The sequence below is a fragment of the Daldinia childiae genome (genome assembly GCF_008694065.1).
Source record: "Daldinia childiae strain JS-1345 chromosome Unknown Scaffold13, whole genome shotgun sequence".
Taxonomy (NCBI): domain Eukaryota; kingdom Fungi; phylum Ascomycota; class Sordariomycetes; order Xylariales; family Hypoxylaceae; genus Daldinia; species Daldinia childiae.
Window position 1 is genome coordinate 749,629 of NW_022984654.1, and position 21,908 is coordinate 771,536.

Consider the following 21,908-nt stretch of genomic DNA (forward strand, 5'->3'; position numbering starts at 1 on the left):
AATTTATAAATATATTATTAATTAAAATATTAATAAATTTTATATTAAAAAAAAAATTAAATATTATATTAAAAAATTGCAATTAAATAATAAATAAATTAATAATAATTTATTTTTAATATTATAATTATTTAAAATTAAATTAAATATATTTTATTTATAATATTAAAAATTAAAATAATTAAATTTAAAAATTATAATAAAATATTTAATTAGTTTTTTTTTAAATATAAATAATTTCTTAAAATTATAAATAATAATGGCGTTATATATATTAAAGGTATAATTAAAAAAAAAATTTTTAATTAATTAAAAATTATATTAATAAATATTAATATAATTAAATATTAAAAAAAATTAAATAGTAAAATTATTAAAATTAAATATTTTAATTTATTTAAATTTAAAAAAGTTAAAATAATTATATTTAATAAAAATAATTTAAAAAATTTTAAAAAGAATAAATATATTAATTAAATAAAAAATAATAAATTTATATTAATAAAATTTTTTAATTTATATAATAAAAAGGTTATAAAATTTTAAAAAATAAAGTTTAAAAAAAATAATAAAAAGAAATTTAATATAATTTAAATCGAAATAATAAAATTTATATTTAAATTTAATAAATTTATATTTTAAAAATTAATTAAAAATTTATAGGATTAAAAAATTATTTTTAATTTATTTATTAAAATTATTAAAAAATAAATTTAAAAAAATATTAATATTAATATTAATTTTTTAAAAATTAGTAAATTAAAATAATTTAAATTATTTATTTTATTAATAGATAAATTTAAATAATTTATAATTAATTAATAAAATTTAAAACTAATTTTTTTATTATTAAATAATTTAAATTTTTATTTTAAATTATATTTAAAATTAATAATAAAAATTAGATTTTATAAAAATAAAAAATTAATTATTAAAATTATTAATATAAAAGTTAAATTATTTATTATAGTTTAATTTTATATTAAAGAGTATAATTTATTTTATAAATGTAATAAAATATTTTTAAAAGGTTTTAATTAAAATAATATAATTTTAATAATAGGTTATATTAAAAATTTAATATAATTAATTGGTTAAATATTATTATTATTTATTTATATTATTAAAAATAAATATTATATAAATAAATTTATATTAAATTTAAATTTTATTTTTTAATTTTAATTAATTATATTAATTAAAGATAATAAAATTTTAATAAAAGTTATAATTTTTAATTTAATAATAATTAAAATATTTTTATTATTTAAATTATTAAATAATTAGATTTTAATAGATTTTATTAAATTAAATTATATATAAAAAAATTTTTAATTGTTAATAATTAAAATTTAATTAATAGTAATTAAAGGTTTAATAATTTAATTAATTTAATTTTTAATAATTAATTAAATATTAATTATTATTATAAAATAAATTTTATTAAATAAATTTTTATAAATAATTATTTTATAAATAAATATTTATTTTTTTTAAAGAAGGAAAAAAAGGTTAAAATAATATTATTTAATAATTAATTTTTTTTATTTATAATAAAAATTTTTTAAAATATTTAAAATTAGTATAAAAATAAATAATAAAATAATTAAATTATTTAAATTAATATATTATATAAAAATAAGTTATAAAAGATTTATTTAATAAATAATATATTTTTTAATAAATTAATATTTTTAAAATTATTAAATTAAAAAAATAAAATATTTAAAAAAATTTTAAAAAATATTAAAAGTTTAAATTTATTTAAAATAAATGATTTATATTAAAATATTATTTTTAAATTTATTAAAAAATTGTAAAAAATATAATTAATTTTTAAATAATTTAAAACCTTAAAAATTAAATTAAAAAATATAAAGTTTATTAATTAAAAAAAAAAATATTTATTAAAATTTTATATTATTATAAAAAAATTTTAATATAAGATTTTATTAAATTTAATAAAATTAAAAATAAAATTATATTATTATATATTATTAAAATTATTTAATATAAAATTTAATAAATTAAAAATATTTTTATTTTAATATTATTAAAAAATTATATAATTAAAATTTTATATAATAAAATTAAAACGAAAATATTAAAAAAAAGTTATAATTTTTACTATAATATATAATTTATTATTAAAAAAAAAAATGGTAAATTATATTTAATTAATTTTATTATTAAGTTAAATATTTAAATAATTTAAAATATATTTTTATTTAAAAATTATAATTTATTTATAAAAAAATTTATAATTTATGTTATATTTTTATATATAAATTTATTTTTAAATTATAATTAATTAAACTTTTTTATTTATAATTAAAATATAATAATATTTATTATTTTAATTAATTTATTAAAATTTATAATTATTTTAATAAATATAATAAATTTAATTATTTATTTTTTTAAAGTAATAAATTATATATTATATAATTTAATTTTAAATATTTATAAATTTTTTTTTAATAATATTAATATTAAAAATTTAAATATTAAATATAATAATTAAAAAATTTATTTAAAAATTTAATAATTTATATTTAAATATATTAAAAATGTAGTATAAATATTATTAAATTTTAAGTTAATTAAAGTTATAATAAATTTAATTAAATTTAAATTTTATAAATTTATAACTAAAATTATAAGGTTTATATATAAATTTAATAAATAATTTTTAAAAAAAATTAAAATTTTAAAAATTTTTAAATAGGATATATATAAAAATATTTATAAAATTTAATTATTTTTAAATTTAATAATATATTTTTATATTTAAATTAAAAATTATATTATAAAAATTTTATTTTTAATAAAATTATTACGAAAAAAGGAATTATTTATATAAGGAATTTTATAAATTTAAAGTATAAATAAGTTAATAAAAATATTAATAAATTTATTTTATTTTATTATAATTAATTATATTTTAAATTATTTAATAATGTTAAAAATAAATATATTTAGAAAAAGATAAGGATTAATATTAAAATAATTTAATAATTAAGGAAATTTTAAATTTTATTGTTATAAATTAAAAATATAAAAAAGAATTAAATTTAGATATAACGTTATAAAATAAAAATATTTTTTAATTATAAAATTATTAAAATAATTAAGAAATTATTTTTATAATATTAAATTCTTAATTAAAATTAATATAAAAATTTTAATTTTTTAATTAAATAATAATTTTATTAATTTATTAAATATAATATTATTAAAATAAATTATTTATATTAAAATATTTAATTTTAAAATAAAATATATTATAAATAAATGTAATATAATAATTAATATTTTATTAAAAAAATCAAATAAATTTTTTAATTAAAAAAATAAAAAATAAAAAAAAAATTTAAATAATTTTATTAATATTTAATTTAATATAATTATTTTATTTTTAATTAATTTAAAATTATTAAATAATAATAATATTAATTTATAAAATAAATTTTAATTTATAATATTATATTTAATTAATAATTAAAATNAAAAAATTATTTAATTTTTAATAATATTAAAATTATTAAAAAAATTATTTATTAATTAGATAGGAAAAGGATAAAAAATTTATATAAATTTTAAGAATAAGGTTTTAAAATATATTATATTTAAAAAAATCTTTTAAAAAAAAAATAAAAAAAATTAATTAAATTATTAAGTTATTAATTATAAATTTATAAAATAAAGATTTATTATTAAATTTTATATTTAATATAGTTATAAAAAATAAAATTTAATATATTAATATATTTTTATTATATATTATTAAAAAAAATATTTAAATATATTATAAATATAATTAAAATTTATTTATAATATTAAAAAATTAATTATAATAAATTATTTAATTAATTAAATTATTTAAACCTAAATATTATTTTAATTTATTAAATTTTAAATGTATAATATATATTTAATAATTATAATTATAAAATAATTTTTAAAATATAAAAATAATTATTTAATTATTTTAAAATAATATTTTTAAAATTAGTTAAATTTAAAAATGTTATAAAATTTATAAAAAAAAAGATAATTTTATAATATAATTAATTGTTAAAAATTAAAATAAATAAAAATTTAAAATTTAAAAATAAAATTGTTAAAATTTATAATAAATTTGGAATTAAAAAAATAATTAAATTATTTTATTTTTTTTAAATTTAAAAATAAATTAAAGTAAATTATAAACCGATTAAATTTAGGTTTATAAAATTAATTAAAGAAATTAATAAAAAATAAATTTAATATTTAAATATTATAATATAAATTAATAAAATAATTATTAAAATTAATAAATTAAGTTTATATAAAATTATTTATAATAAATATCCTATTTTTTTAATTAAAATAATTATATTTTTTTAAAAAATATTTAATTAAAAAAAAATTAAAATTTTAAAAAATTTAATTATTATATATATATAAATAATTTAATAATAATTAATTAATATTAATTATATTATTTATATTATTATTAAAAAATAATAATAAATAATTAAAAAGAATAATTAATAAAATATATATAAATTAAAAAAAAAGTTTTTAAAAGTTAATAATTTAATATTATAATATAATATTTTTAAATATATAAATATATTTTAAAAATATTAATTATAATATAATTAATAAAATTTTTATATAATTAATAATATTTTAAAGATAAATAAATATATTATTAAAAATTTAAATAAAAATAAAATTTAAAAAATAGTAATAAAAAATAATTTAAAATTATTTATATAAAATTATTAAAAATATTAGAAATTTATTAATTTTAAAAATAATAAATAAATTAATAAATTAATTATTAATAATTTTAATTAAATTATTTTTAAAATATTAAATATAAATATAATAAAATTTAAAAAAATAATTATAAAATAATTTAATAATTTAAAAAATAAATTTAAATTAAAATATTTAAAAAAATAAAAAAAGGTTATAATAATTATATTAATATTAAATTTAATAAATTTAAACCAAATAAAAATAAAAAAAAATTAAATTATTATTTATTAAAAATAAAAATATAAAAACTTAAATTAATTATTTTTTTTTTATTATTAATTAATTAAAAAATTTATAAAATATATATATAAAACGTAATTTAATTAATTTAATATATTTATTATTATTAAATTTTATTATAATAAAATTATTTTATTTATTAAAAANCTTTTATAATAATAAATTATTATAATATTTTTTTAAATATAATAAATTTTTTAACGTTAAATTTTTAATAATAAAAAAATTTTTATTATAATTAACCTTTAAATAATAAAACTAAAACTTTTAAAATAAACATTATTTTATTATAAATAAATAATTATTGTAATTATTATTAAATTAATTAAATATTAATTAATAACCAAAAAATAACCATATATTAATATAAATTAAAAATTTAAAAAACCAAAAATACTTTTTATAAATATAATATAAAATTTTATTTAAATAATTATAAATTTAAATAATTAATTTTTAAATATACCTTAAATTTTATAACTAAAATATAATTTACTTAATTAAATTATTTTAATAAATATTTATATAAATAAAAAATAAATTATTTATAAATTAATTTTAAATATAATTAATATATAATATTAAAATTTTTAATAATATTTAAAATTAATTATAAATAATTATTTAATAAATATATCAATTAATTGTTATATTATTAAAAAATTAAATAATTATATATTTAAATAATTATATTTATTAATTATTAAAAACATATACTAATTATTAAATGTTAAATTATTTATAAACCAAAAAAATAAAAAATAAATTTTTTTTATATTATTAATTATTTATTAATATTTTATCGTTTAAAATTTATTAAATCTTTAATTAAAATATTTTAAAATTTTTAAATTAAAATAAAATTTAAAAATAAAAATATTATTATTACTATTATTATTATAAATATTATTATCATAATTATTAAATAAAATAATTAAAATATTACAATTAAAAGAAAAAATATATAAAAATAAAAAAATAATAAATTTTTTAAAAATTTTATTATTAATAATTTTAAAAAAAAATATTTTAATTAATTTATTTAAAAATAATAAAATTTGAAAAATAAGAAATTATTATAAATAATATATAATTGTAAAAATGGTAAAATAAATTTATAATTTAATTAAAAATTAATTAAACATTAATAAAAAAAAATAAAATAATTATAAAAATAAAAATATATTTATTTTAAAAAAATTTAAATAAAATATTTTTAAAAAAAAAAAAAAAAAAAAAAAAAAAAAAATATTTACATAAATTATAAATATTATAATAATTATTTTATACTAAAAAATATAAATATTTATACATATATATAATATCTTTTAATTAATTTATTAACCAATTAAAATTTTTTTAATTAAAAATAATAAAATCTTAAAATATAATATAAAAAAATTATTAACTATACTATTTTATAATTATCCTATTTTTTTTTTATAATATTATTAAAAACATTTTATTTTTTTAATTAAAATAGCTTTTATCTTAATATTAAATTCAAATTTATTATATTATATTACACCGTTACCTATTAATAACACCTTCTTATTTTATTATTATTAAAATATTTGATTTTTCCTTTATTAAACCAAAAATAAATAATATTTAATTAATTACATATAATAATATTAATTTATTTACGTTAATTATTTATATTAATTTATTACCCTATCCCAATAATTATATTAACCTTAACCAATAATATACAATTATTATTAATAAAATTATATTTTTAAATAATTAATTTAATAACTTACTTAACACTTAAATATTACTACTAAAAATTAATAAAAATAAATAAAAAAATAATTTATTTTTTAAATTTATTCATATTTTATAAATATATAAAAAAAAAAAACAATTTTATATTAAATAAATATTAATTTTATAAAAATTAATAATACTTAATATTCTTAATTATATTAAAATTTATAAACTAATATTAAATTAAACACTTAATTATTTATTTAAAAATAATTTTAATATAAAAACAAAACAAATTTTAAAAAACTTTTTTAAAATAATAACTTTTTTAATATTTACTAATTTAATTAATTTAAAAAAAAAAAAAAATAATTAATAAAACTTATTATTACCTCTTTATTATTTATACATTTAAATAAAAATATATTTATATATTTAATATAATTAAAAATAAAATTATATAATAAATTAATTATATTAATAAATAATTAATAATAATATTTAAAAAATAAAAATTAATTTATATATTAAAAAAAATGGTTATATTTAATATAATAAAATAAAAAAACAAATAAATATACAAATATTAATATACCTTTATAATATATTTAATTATAAAAAATTTAAAAACTTTACTTAATAATATTAAACATAAAATAAATATTTACCCTTTATTCAAATAATATATACAAATATTTTTAATTTACCTTAATATTAAAATAATTAATAAATTAAATAAAAATTTAAAATTATTAATATACCTATAATTTTTAAAAAATAAAAAATTTAAAAAAAAACTTAAATTAAAACTTTAACCCCAACCTAAAACTCTTATTATTTAAACTAAACCCTTAATACTTAAAAAAATATTAATTAAAACCTTAAACATACCAAAAATACTAAAATAATTAATAAAATTATTTACTAATAATAATAATATATTAATTAAAGATTTTTTAACCATAATAAATTTAAATAAACATTATTCTTACAACTTTAACCTATATAAAATTAATTAATATAAATATAAAAAATTTATATTTTATAAATAAATTATTAACATATATAAAAATATTATAATTTAATTATAACCTAATTTCCTAATTAAATAATTAAATTAAAATAAATTTAAAATATAATTTAATTAAATTAAATTTAAACTTAAAAAAATTATTAATTAAATTAAAAATTATATTAAATATATTATTATAAAAGTTAAAAAATAAATTAAAATTATTAAATTTAAAAATAAAAATATAAAAAATTTAAATTATTAAAAAATTTTATTTTTATTAAAAATATATTAATTAATAAATTTTATATTAAATATAAAATTTATTTATTAAAATTATTTTATTATAATTAATATTATTAATTTTAAAAAATATTAAATAAATATAATATTATAATAATATTATATACAAAAATTTATTATATAATCTTAACTTTTAAAATTATATAAAATCTTTAAAATATTACATTTTCCTAATTATTATTATTAATATAAATTCTTTTATTATTAATAATTAATAAATAAATATTATTTATATTTTTTTTTACATTAAATATATTTATTTCTTTTTTTTTAAAATTTAAACCTTATCTTTAATTAATATAATTTTATTATATATTTAAAAATAAAATATTATTTTTAATTATTAAAAATATTTTTTATAAAAATTTAATATATTAAATATATAATCTTACTCCAAGAATTATCCTACGTTTATTTATTATATAAATATAAAAATAAATAAATAAATAAATAAATAATTAACCAATTAATTAATTAATTAATTAATAAATTATAAATATAATTATTAATTAAATTAATTATATAAAATTATTTAAATATATAAAAAATTATATAAAATTAATTAAAAAATTAATTATATATTTAATTAATTAAAATATTAAAAAATTAAAAAATTAATTAATTAATTAAAAAATTAAAAACTTAAAAAAAAAAATAAATAATTAAAAAAAAAAAAAGCTTTTTATATAAATTTATATATTTATATATTTATATTATTTTAAATTTATTTATATAATTTTAATTTTAAATTAAACTTTATTTTATATAGTTTTAATAAAAGTGTAAAACTGTAATAAAAGCTTTTAAATTAACGGAAATAATAAGAAAAAATATAAATGTTTAAATATTTAAAAACATATTAAATATTTAAAAAGTTAAATATTTAAAAAATTAAATATTTAAAAAATTAAATATTTAAAAAAATTTAAACGTTTAAATATTATTTAATATTAAAATAATAATAAACGTTAAAAATGGTTAACGTTTTTAATCTTAAATATTTAAATGAAATAAACAATATAAATATAGGTTAAAAAGGTAAACGGTTATTAAACTGTTTATTCGATCTACCAAGCTTTGGTACGGTAGTTCTCCCTCTGCTGTTTATGGGCATAGCTACAAGCCACTGTACCTAAGTACTTAGATACACATAGGTATGGACCTAACTGGTAAGAATGTCACGGGGAAGGCTTAATATATTAGACACAGCCGGTAAGATACAAGTCACGTGTGCAAGAGCAGAAGAAAGTAGAAAGACAACGCATATTGGTTCAAAATCTCCATTGACATACACCTCGCGCAACTCAATAGGTATGAAGCTAACTAATAGAAGTCGAAGTCAACCGGAGTGTCCCCCCATAGCTAGCCTATTCGCATCGATCCCTCTTCCAATAGGTAAACGAATCCATCCGCAACGCCCTGCGATGTAATGCTGATATGCTGCAAAGGCTTTTTTTCATGTTAAACTTCCCCGCTCCCCCTCCCGTCTGCTCTGCTCAATATCCGTCTTTGCCGAGATAGCTCGTTGATTGTCATATGGATAGACCACCTCATATCGTAGCAGCCTCGTAGGGTAAAAGAAAAATGCAATGCGAAAAATCATGCTCGAATAGCAAATTTTATAATGGCCCTTCTTGTTTCTTAGGTCCCCTCTAGAACGCTCCGATTACGGCCAGAACCGGACGTCTATAAATATAGACAAGGTGGAGTATGATTAACCGTATCGACCATAAAAAACTCCCGATCTCCTGTAACGTCGATGGTTTTCTCGTGGGTATGATTCATTTAACTCCAGCCTCGCCTATCTAATATGTCGAACCCAAACGCCATACAATGCAGAAAAAAAATGGATGGCCATTCGGCTTTTGTGTGTGCTATTACCATTCCTGGTCAACTAAGACCAGGGGCCATGCTTCACCATAGTATCTCTAGCTAGCTACCTTGGACGGTTCGCCACGAGAACCCCCGTTGGCGATGGCTGTGCCGGAACTCTTTGATTTCTGGGTAGTATCGCCGTTTTTCTCCGCCTCCTTAAGTTGCTGGTATAACGCTGCTAACCGGGGTCCGGTCATCCCGCCCGACCCAGATCTATCCTTCTCTTTGTCCGGCTTCCCAGACGACTGTTTCTCCGAGGCCGGTATTCTCTTAGAAATAAATCGCCTATAGTTAAATTAGCTTCTGTTGATACTGTGTGTTTGTGGCTACATACCAAAGCTTTGGTTTTAGTTCCTCTAGCTGGTCTAAAGATAACCCTGAAGTCTTATGAAGACCCTCAATGAAATTGCCAATAGCAGTGATCTCGGATTTCAGGACCTTGGCTCTAGCCTTGGCTACAGGAATATTTGACTTCGTACACGACTCGACCTTCTCGACGTGCGTCCATATTGGCTGCATTAGTGCTTCAATGACAGGCGCGTTTCTCTCGTCGTCTTCGTCCTCGGCCTGCTGTTGGTTGATGTCAGATCTTCGTAGCTCTTCCACTCGACGGTGTTTATGCCGGCGATCGTCTGCTTCGCCGCTATGCTTCCGCTTCGTGTCCGGTCTCGGTGTGCCACCATCTCCAATGCTGCTACGGGAACGATGATGGTCTCCTCGAGAATGAGAACGATCATGGTCCCTGTCCCGATGCGAAGACTTCTTCGAACCCTGAGGAGCAGGGGATGCAGAGACGGAGCCGCCCTTCTCCGGACGACGATGCCCGTTAGCTATAGCCTGCCCAGCCTTCTTGTTATTGCGATGGTGGTTCTCGACGATCTTTTGAGCGTTCACATCGTCTGAGTGAATGGAGGTGAGTACCGACAGTAGATACTCCGCACGACGAACCAGATGAACAGCTCCAGGCGCCTTAGCACCCTTGGTGTCGGCATTCTCCCGCTCCTGCTTCTTCTCAATCCGATGCTCTTCCAAGAAAAACTTGTCTTGCATCCCCAGTTCTTTATCGTCGCGAATCTGAGTCCAGGCACCGAAGCCGTACCGGTCAATACCAACTAGAAGCATCCCATCCTCCCTGGAACCCCATTCGCAGCTATAGTGTGCTGCCTTCGTGGCATCTTGGAGACGGAACAGTCGGAAATCAGAGAGATCATTGAGAACACGTCGTAAGAGTCGTAGCTGTGGCGGGCGGTCAAGTATAGTTTCAGCATTAATTTTCTTCACCTCACCAAAGTCAAACATGACAGCCTTGATATCCTTCTTAGTCAGCTTTTTCTTTGACTGTTGTTCTTGAGCTCGGATCTCCTCGTTATTCTTTTCCACGGCATCACGAGACATGTCGACAAGCTCCTGAAGTAATCCGCCTATGAAATCGCGGTCTCGATCACTCAAGCGAGCATCACGGAGTAGTTCGTCCGGACGGTCTTCAATATAACCGTACCGCATAAATGCACGAATGAGATTACGCGTCTCTTTCTCGTTAAGCGGACGTCGGGGATCAGAGAGCATAGCGCGTTGCTCCTCTAGGCGTTCTTGCTTCAGTTGCTCTCGTTCTCGTTTTTTCGCAATCCGTTCGGCTCTTTCAGAGTCGCCGTTGGGCCTCGAACTTTTAAGTGCAGCGCGTCGTGGAGCACTGGCCTCCAATTCCTTTACAAGATATTCCTCTTCCTTTTTCTTCTCCTCTTCAGCTCTAATTGCTGCCAGCTGATCTGCCGGGATGATTTGATCCCAATCAAGGTTAAGGTCATCAACTTTAACATCGGTGTATTGCATGAAGTTGTCCCAATCGATACCGCCAGTACTGAGGTTCATCTTGTCGTCTACCTTAGTCTTAGTAACTTCGGCATTCTCTAGTATGGAATCGATATCGAGCTGCTCCAGCCTCTCTTGGTTGCCAGATTGTTCGAACATTTTCTGGGATCGCATCTTCAATACCCATTGAATATCATCTGCCGACTTTGCTTCATCGATCCTGAGGCCCTTTTGCTTGAACTCTTCTCTAAATGCCTTGCCGTCGTCAGTAACGCCGGCCTGTATTGCAAGGTATTCAAGTAAAAGCTTGTTCCGAGCACGCTCAAGAACCTCCTCTTCGATGGTCTCCTTGGAAACAAGGCGGTAAACAGTGACAGGCTTCTTCTGCCCGATACGATGGGCTCTTGCCATAGCTTGAAGATCAGCCTGAGGATTCCAATCTGAATCGAAGATAATAACCGTATCAGCAGTCATAAGGTTGATACCTAAGCCACCTGCTCGTGTCGAGAGTAAAAAGCAAAAGTCTGAGCTATCTTCTGCATTGAAATGGTTGATCGCTAAGCGTCTTGGGCCAGCACCAATAGTACCATCCAACCGCTGGAACTGATACCCACGTAGTCGAAGATAGTCTCCAAGGATATCAAGTACTTTCACCATCTGACTGAAAATTAGGACACGGTGATTATCCTTCTTCAGCTTGTTAAGAAGCTGATCTAGCAACATCATCTTTCCGCTACTGGCAATCAGGCCCTTGATTTGGTCTTCCCGACGTTCGCTGCCGTTCAGAACCTTTTCTTCAGCACCAGGAAACATGTATGGATGGTTGCTGACTTTCTTCAACTCCATGACAATATTCAACAAGGATGACTTCTGACCATTGTTCCCCTCGTTAAGGGCAGCGTAATTCCTGGTCAGGATGTTTTTATAATACTCAAGTTGGACATCGGAAAGCTCTACGCGGATGATCTTCTCGGTCTTGGGTGGAAGGTCTGACTCTACCGTCTCTTTAGTTCTTCGCAGGATGAAGGGTGCAATGGCGGCATGCAGATCCCGAAGTTTCGTCTGAGCATCTGCGGCGGCAAGAGTATCTAGATCCTCATCTATGTGAACCTTGCCAGGGTTTAAGAAGTCGAGAAGCGATGACAATTCAGCTAAGTTATTCTGAATAGGAGTGCCAGTGATCAGAACCTTAGAAGGTGCACCGAAACTCATAAGTTCCGAATACAGCTTAGAGTCTTTATTCTTTAGGCGATGAGCCTCGTCCACAGCCAGAGCTTGCCACTTGATGCTTCTTAGGAAGTCGGCATCCATCAAGATGTATTCATAAGAGGTGACAAGAACATTGAATTTATGTTTCTTCGGGTTGCCATTAAACATAAGTTCATGATCTCGTATCGTATTTCGCGCCTCTGCATTGCCCAGATAAACAACGTAATTAAGGTCTGGGGTCCACAAGTTGAAGGTATCACACCAAGCAGGTATGACACTTAGAGGTGCAACAACTAAAAAGGGGCCTTCTTGCTTGCGCTCGTTTCGGAGCCAACTCAAAAATGAGACGGTTTGCACGGTCTTGCCAAGTCCCATCTCATCTGCAAGAATGACATTATTTGCACGACACCAATTGAGACACAAGAAGTTCAGTCCCGTAAGCTGAAATCCTCTAAGTTCGCCGTTTTGTATGTAGCTCGGCTGTTTTTCAAGTTTCAAAAACTTGCTTCGCGTTGAGGGATTCGACTCGTTTCGATCAGACGTCCACGATCGTGATTGCCGGTCGAGGAACTGGTCAATCTTGTCTTGAGCCAATTCGGCAATTGTTGAGGCTTGCTCCCATGTGCAATGCTCATATGTGAGACCCTTCCATTTGACGAAATATTCTCGTCCTTCATCACCGCTCCGCTGGGTAACAACACGCTCTACTTTTGTATAGTCTTCTAATGCGTCTTGTTCGCGTTCCTTGTCGAGCATGTATTGCTCTCGGGTCTCGGGTGGAAGATCTTCGCCGGCAAACTTGAGCTCTATCTCGTACTCGATGGTCCTCTTGTAATAATTTTCAAGTTTTCGGAAGCCACGGTACCCGCGGAGAATCTCCAAAGTATCCCACGTGTTGTGAAGGTAAGATTTACCTTGCCATTTGATATTATACTCAAAGTCTTCCCGGGTCGCGTCCGGGGTTAATTCACCACCATCCGTCATGCGATGGCCAACAACTTTTTCAATGTACATAGTATCTTCGGTCAGATCTTCACCAGCCCAGTAATTGGGTGTCAACTCGGATTCATCCTCGTCGTCAATATCACTCTCGTGGTATGTCTGAACTTGTTGGACAGCTCTTCTATTGGACCATCGTTTCTCGGCATACAATAAGGACTGTGGTTGGGCTTGTTGGCGACGAGCTTTCTTCATGAATGTTCGAGCACGAGCTCCACCGTAAGTATCAGAGTCGGAATCATCAGCAGGCGTTTGTCTAGCAGGCGTGCCCCGTTTTGAGGCTATAAGCACCAGTTTGTCAGCTTTATGAAGAACCCCATCTACACTTAACAGGAAACCTACATTGTCGTGAGATTTGCTCCACACGGAGCTTCTTCGTCCGACGATTAGTAGGAACAACGTCAGAGCCGGAGTCATCCTCGTCATCAGATTCAACCTATGAATATGATATTAGAATTATAGTTATCATAAATAGGCTTTGGCAGTAAACATGTAACTTACGATCTTAGGTTGCTTCGTAGGGCGAGACTGGTAGAGACGAATTAGTAGGAGTCTAGAATAATGGTTTGATTTGCATACACTTCGTCTTAAGCCGTATAACTCTGGATTCTCCCGTATATACTCATCCTCACCACCTCCAGCTTTTCTCTTCGGAACACGACGAGAGCTATTCGAAGTGGATGTTTCATCATGGGGAGCGTCACTTTGAGAAGGAGCAGGGCTATCCTCCATGTCAAAGTCGGCATCATCTGAGGCATTATTGGCTTCATCATTATCGGTTGACTCGGCACCGCCTTGGGAGTCTATGTCTTGTTCGGCATCTTGGGGTGATTGATTATTATTATTAGGGGAAGATGGGGAGGATGATTCTCGAAGGGCTGTATTATCGTTCACGTCCGATAGGTCGCTCTCGCTAACGCGATCATCTAGAATAATTCTTGCATTCCTTCCCGCCTGCGGCGACGAATGGCCGTTGACGGGACTAGGCTCTGGTGAGCTCGACATAATGGGATCGAACACGCCTGTCTGCTACGTGACAGCAAGGTTAGCAGATATTTACAGAGAAAATGCTACATATATAGGGTTGACGGATAGCGCTGAGATCAGCGATCATAATAACGAAATGAATAGCTATCAAATATGAGAAATGAACCTGGCAATGGATCTGGCGCATATCAAGTGATGCTTCGATGAAGACAAGGCTGATAGGTGATGGAAAAGGAATTGCGGTCTACCGGTGTTGACGTGACGTGTGAGGAAGTCTCAACGCGTCAGACAACCCGAGAATGACGGATTCCATCCCAATATTAGCGTCCGAGTAGCTCAGATGCAAGTGAAGAAGGGATAGTAAGGTCGCGTGGACATGTCTTCGAGATGGATTCGATGTCAAGTACGCGGCAGAGTACCAAGCTCCAGCCTTGTCCAGCAACAATACAAGCAGCGGGGTATAATTAAAATACTTACGAATCATCAACTTGAGTATCCCAGACAGGAAAAGAAGTAATACGATATGGGTCTATGAGGTTGATGATGTACGGGTGCGGCCCCGTATGGTGCGTGTTGTGGGCAATAGTGATGAGAAACTGGCGGAAAATCGACCTGGAAGAATTGGTGGTCGGGGAACATTGAAAGTGGACGGGACGGACGGTGGGAGGTACCTTACCTTGCCCAGCTTTTTGAAGACACTAGTAGAAATATAGACTAGCTCGCACAGCCACCAGCCACAGTGACTGTGCTTAGAAAGTTCGACGCGAATTATGGAAGTGAGTAAATGTACCTTACGTGTAAGTTTCCAACCAAATTAAGCTTTTTATTACACATTGCAAAGTAAAACCCCTCCCATTAACTTGCGTTTGCGACTGTATAAGTCCGTGTCAATGGCTATAGCAACTGTGATTGCAGTGACGGAGTCTAAAAGGTAAGGTACCTAATCTATCAGATCTTTTTACAGCTTAGAATAAACATGATTAGAAAAACTTTATAACTACAAAATCAATTAGATATAGTTAGTCGGAAATTACGCTGATATTCAATATAACTGCATAGTTATTTCATTTACTTGAGTGACTTCTGACACGGTGCCAAGTTACAAACAAGCTGGAAAAATGACACAAACACCTGACAGACCGAAGCCTATTGAGATGTATATTTGTAGCAATCACGTGATATATTTATAGATAAAGGTTGTATCTAGGTATAACTAGCCTCTCATTAAACTAACAGAAAATTTATAGGACTTTGATATTAAAATTATTGTCTTTCGGTATCTCAATATTAGGTACTTACCTAGGTATATGACCTTTTGAGGAATAGACTAAACTTAAGCTAAATATGAGAACGAGTATTGATGAGGTGGCTTGAACACGAGCTAAAGCAGAAGCTTCTTTGAGTTGAGGTTGATTCAACGGAAACTAACTTATCAAAGTAAGCGCTAATTGGCCGATAAGGAAATATATTAGTCAGCTCGACATACATAGCAAATCTTCGTTTGTCGCGCTCAACCCCTGACGCGCTTTGGAATGAATAATGCTATTCAACCAATCAGACTCTTCCAAATCAAGTATATGCCTGAGGACATAATGTATGGAGTGAATTGGTCTTTTTATTACCGTAACTCAAGAATAGAATTTATTTAGGTAGTCATTGATGAATTATGTCACGAAATTTTTCTATCAATCTTAGTTGACTTAGAGTCAACATACCTATAGTATTGTTACCCAGCAATGCTCCAGGAACACCAAAGTTAGAGAATAATTTCAAGGAGACGCTCAAAATTCAAGGTTAAATTGAATATTATATCATGGCTACAATTGTAACACAGTCATGCATTTTAGTTTATACTAAAGAATAGGTTCCCCTTAAGCAGTAACCATTCTTTATTGAATGACAGTAGGTTATCTCTTCCGCTCGGAAGGCATCATGATAAGGTTAGAGAATCGCCTCTTAACTAAACGCAAAATAGCCTTACGCATTGTATCAGTGTCGGCCTCTGACGTAAAAGCTGCTGATACAGTTGCAGGCATGTCTTTGAACCAAGCTGCTGCTACTATCATAGCGACATGCCCGCCTTGTTGAGGCGTTGGGGCGGCCTCCTTCTCAGCCACCAACGAAGCCAACAAGACAGAAGGGCGGGCCTCGACCAGCACATGGCTAATTACGTCAAATCCACGGGCGCTTAGCTCTCGAATAGCGGCTGGTTCTCGGCCCATGAGGAGATGCGATTCCTCGGGTCTGTGGGCTGCCTCACTGGCCAGCGCTAAATCGATTACTTGGAGGAACTCCTCCCCATTGAGCGGTTGGATCCCTTTCCGTAACAGAAGAGCCTCTATCTCGGGGTTTTCGTGTATATAGCCTACCTCGGAGATCATCCCTAACCCCACCGAAACGCAAGCCTAGCCATGTGGCCGACACCAGCGAGAAAAGGTGTCGAGGAAGCCGTTCGCTGAGCAGTAATTACTTTCTGTTACCGTGCCCACGGTTCCCGAGACCGACGAGGTAAGCAAGAAGGGGTCGGGCTCAGTTTGCGCGTCTTTTTCGACGTGTACTTGCAACACGTTATGCAGATTCCAGGTCCCTTGCCATTTGGGATCAATACCTGTGTGCTATGCTTCATAGAGACCCATGGCTGCCTGGATGACACTACGGATACGCCGCCCCGTAGCCATGCAGGTCGAAGCTGCGGCGGTCACATTGGTAATTTTGGAAACATCACCGCAGATGATTCCGACCGTGGCCCCGGCCTCTTCCAGCCGAGATACAAGCTGTTTTGCACTGGGTTTATTAGCTCCGGGGCTGCCTAAAAACCTAAGGCGAAGTGGCGGGCTTCTTGTGTTATCATCCATTAAATGAGACTACGACCCTAGCCACCCAGACATCCGACCAGAAGATAGACCTTTTCGGCGTTGAACACACTGGCATACGTAGCCGGAGCGACCCGTAATAAATGTAGTGTTAGTCTTCATGATTTGCCTTACAGGAATTACGATTTGTATCAAGTTGTGGCTTACCGGGACACGAGCCGATGGAAGGGGTCCTGGGTATAGAACAGATCGGACAAATCGAAGGCGGTAAAAGTTGCCTTGCGAAGAAACGCGCGCATGTCCAGCTTTCCGGCGTCAATGAGCTCCCGCTTGCCGATCTTCACGAATCGCCCAAACTCGGCTAGACAAGGCCAGCTCCAGCGAGTTGCCGACGACGTCGACGCCCCGACCGCTCGTAGCCTGCATAACGGCTTGAACGAAGGACGGATTGCGCGAACTTAAGACGTGTGGGGGCAGAACGCCCATCTCGTTGATAAAATAGTCACGTTTGGCCTCTGAGCCGGCGGTGGTGTGGATTATGGCGTCTATTCTTCGGGCTAGGGTGAATCAGCACAAATTCTCCGGGACGCAGACGCGCGCGTTTGTTAATAACGTAGAGCGCGGTGCCATAGACAAGCAGCAACGTCGACACGACAGTAAACTCTTCGCTGTCCAGCATGTACATCATCCCGACTCGGTCAATGGATAGCCGCGCTGGATTCGCCTCAATAAGTGTGTTTAGCTTCTTCTCGCTATGGTATCTTAGTCGTTGTCGGGAAAGGGAATTTACTTGAAAGTCAGGGTCATATCTATTCATGTGTAGGAGACCGTCTTTTTTCGACGAACTCGCAATCGTTCTTGTCATATTTGGCTACAAAGGCTTTCAGTGCATTTTCGCAAACCATAGTAAAGTTGAACTGCTGTAGGGTCCCGATATTAAGGACTGAATATCGCAACGTGGGTTGTTCTAGCATCAATGTGCGCGAGAGGCCGCTGGAAAGCGTTGGGTTAGGATCTAGCGTATTACCCAGCATATTTACACTCCCGAACCAGAGCAATTCTGTTGTCGTGTTAGTCATGACGCGCAGTCAGTTCATATTAGGAACTCGCCCTCCATCTCTAACAGAGATATGCATATGTCCGTTTCGATAATCCGTGTGCCGTCAATCTGATAGAGCTTGACGAGGTCTACCGATGATGATGATGATGATGAAATCGTTTACGTCTATTTGTCTGCTGTATGCTACCTAGGTATATACAACGCGCATCTTTGGCGCTTCTAGACGTCTAGAGTACTCCCTGAGGGAACAGAGCTAGAGTATCGCCTGACATAAGAAAATAGCGAGGTCTACCGATGGTACGCTAGCTATCTGCTATATATATGTTCCTAAAGTGTTTGCAAGCTCTATTACAGCGGAGGTTAAGTTCTCAGCTTGTTTGCCAACAAGTTAGTTACTGCATGACCACGTCATACAAGCTACATTACGCAGGAGAAGAGATACTTGGCACAATTATAGCATTGCGGCCTATGATTGTCGTCTATACTAGCCATATAGTTAAGGGGACCTACTTTCTGAGATCTAATATGTCGAAGCCGGCGGTTTTCAACTTTGATACTGCAGTATCTGATTTTCGTGCAATGAAATCCCATGATCAGATTTCAACTTGGCGATCTAGTGCCTGATGCTGGTCCTAGACCCGTTTCGAAGTAGTATACTATATAAACCCGCGTAAGTAATAAAATACTTCAAAGGGAACTGAGTATCCAACCTACATATAGGGGGTATCATTAGGAGCAACTATCTATTTTTAGGGTACGACTCATTCTAGGAATGAGGAGGAAATCATATTAGCCTTCATCGCCTTCCCTCTACCGAAATACTACCATTCTCGGTCAGACTAGCGGAATTATAGGACCCGTCACGCGAGAAGGCCGTCTCTTTATCCAACATAAATTGCCATTCTCTAGCCTTGTATCCGAACGCGTCGCCGCCGAACTCTAAGACACGACTGCGTGGGTTCTTGTGTACAGCAAGATCTAGAAGCGCGCTAATGGTAGCCCAGAATTCGTCGTCCCTCGTGTCGTCGTGTTGTTGGTCCACGAAGGATGTCACGTAGTCCCTCAGCGACACTTCGGCTTCCGGACGTGGTCATAGAACATCGGGCTTCCGGTGGATTCTCAAAATCGGCTGGCGCTGAGTATGCAGGTCTGCAGGTAGGCTAGTTGTTGCCCTCGGGCTGCTCAGAATTCTTGATATACAGTGAAATGCGCCTGCCTCTAAATCGACCTTGGGAATCCCGCGCGAATCTCGCAGCGTACCATCGATTCGCCTACTATAGAGGCCAATCTCTTTAGAGTGATCATGAATCTCACCATTAGTTTCGGCCTCAGAATCAATTGCACTATCAGTGTCCGAGGTGAGACCTTTCCATGTAGGCTGGATCCTACACTCCGCAATAAAGACAGGGAGCCAAATTTCCAACGCGGACACGTGTCCCGCCGTTGTGCTGAGGATGGCCGTCTGGAGTGCTGCGTTCATGGTGATGGGGTGTACGTGATAGTATGTACTGTCCGTTCTAGGGATAGGGGGTTCTAATAGCGTGACCCCGATGGTCTCGTACCGAGTTCGTTCACCGTCAGTTTGTAGACAAGAGAAGTGAGGACTGAAGCACAGCCCTTCCTCGCCAAACGAGTGACCAACCATGAATGTTGAATCGACTCCCCAACTATGTAGCAAGTCGACTAGCCCGGTTTTAACTGTATTGTAAATAGGCTGGCTACGGGTGACTTCATTAATACGAGTGTCCAGTCAGGCCTATGTGGGGGAGGGCCTGAAGTACACTATCGAGCCGACAGATTGTGTCGTGGAAATTTTGACTTTTTAACAACAGCTCTTTAGCCATGCTGGCATATTGTGCTCCTTGACCTGTGAATACGAAGAAGGGGTAGTTTATTAACTGTTCTTTTTAGAGCAGCTTCGCCTGCAGTTATATAAACTAACTTCCCTCTGACCTTCTCGTGTTTGGCTAAAAAGAAACTTCTATGCCGGAAGTGATCTCGACTATTAGTACTATTAGTGAGGGTATGGGCTGAAATCAAGTACCGGCTCCTTGTGGAATTGCGTTACAGCTTGGGGGAATTACTGGATAAGCACATCCAGTGACTTGGTGACGCCCCTGTCACCAGCAGCACTGTGAGCTTTTGATTATCTCGTGCGTCCAGGTCATTTCTCGAGGAACTATGAATCTCTAGGTAATCTTGGCCAAGGTAACTCTCCTCAGACTCAAGAATGGCATGGGTATTGGTGCTGTCGTTGGAAAGTCACCATCACACACTCTACCGTATGCTTCGTCGCAGAATAATAGAACCCGTTCCTCTGATACCCGTATTACTCACGTGTCATATACGAATTTCAAAATGCACTATCACATCGCACACTCAGTAACTAATAGTAAGCCGCCCCATAATTTATTCTTAATAGGAACCCGGCAGTCATCTCTTTAACACACTTTAACACACTACAAGATCCATCGAACTAACATTACATATACCGTTATCATGGAATCCTCTAAAACTAGACGTTGGTGACACGAGTACTGTGAGTTCGTACGGTTCCTTTAAACTTTACCGATACGGGCTCGTAAACTCGTGCCGTGACTGGAGAATTAGGAGCATGCCAGTGGAAGTTATAGTCAATCATATTTCATATACTCCATTAATAATGGAATTATATCAGCTAGCTATGTTGGTATATCTCAATCGCGCATCTAATAACTTACTTAACCAGACAATTGGGACCCAGCGGTATATTGATAGAGCATTTACTATATTTTCTGAGCTGGGCTCTTGTGTCCGGAATTTTCCTGTCTTTATCTTAGGATGTGAGGCTCGACGGAACGACCAACGGATGGTGGTTCTGGATCTCATTTCCAGGTTTGAAAAAAAAGATTCCTCTCGGTCGTTCAACCACGTCAAGATATTGATGCAGGCAATTTGGGCGCAAGACCACTTAGCTGACGGTGATATCGAATATTGGAACAATCTAAGCTATATAATTAGTCGTTGTTCGATTCTCCCTACGTTCGTCTAGTTGAAATACTGGATAAAACGAATCGGGTGAATCGAATAAACTCCATAA

General features: G+C 28.9%; 2 protein-coding genes across 3 annotated transcripts; both read right to left on the reverse strand.

Annotated features, from left to right (window-relative positions):
• Positions 1–10,005: 10,005 nt before the first annotated feature.
• GL218_08628 (Chromodomain helicase hrp3) lies at positions 10,006–14,974 on the reverse strand (the record flags this gene model as incomplete). The annotated part of the gene is made up of 5 exons (XM_033585433.1): positions 10,006–10,237; positions 10,287–14,250; positions 14,312–14,405; positions 14,471–14,497; positions 14,549–14,974. The coding sequence occupies 5 exons, from the start codon at positions 14,972–14,974 to the stop codon at positions 10,006–10,008; spliced, it is 4,743 nt and encodes a 1,580-aa protein (XP_033440422.1).
• Positions 14,975–17,571: 2,597 nt separating this feature from the next.
• Positions 17,572–20,309, reverse strand: GL218_08629 (the record flags this gene model as incomplete). Of its 2 annotated transcripts, XM_033585435.1 has the most annotated exons (5): positions 17,572–17,740; positions 17,977–18,130; positions 18,180–18,314; positions 18,364–18,521; positions 18,616–18,743. In XM_033585435.1, 5 exons carry the CDS (start codon positions 18,741–18,743, stop codon positions 17,572–17,574), a joined length of 744 nt encoding a protein of 247 aa, XP_033440424.1. The 2 variants fall into 2 exon arrangements, with proteins under 2 accessions (XP_033440424.1, XP_033440423.1); XM_033585434.1 differs by lacking the exons at positions 18,180–18,314; positions 18,364–18,521; positions 18,616–18,743 and adding exons at positions 19,655–19,906; positions 20,030–20,309.
• Between the last annotated feature and the right edge of the window lie 1,599 nt (positions 20,310–21,908).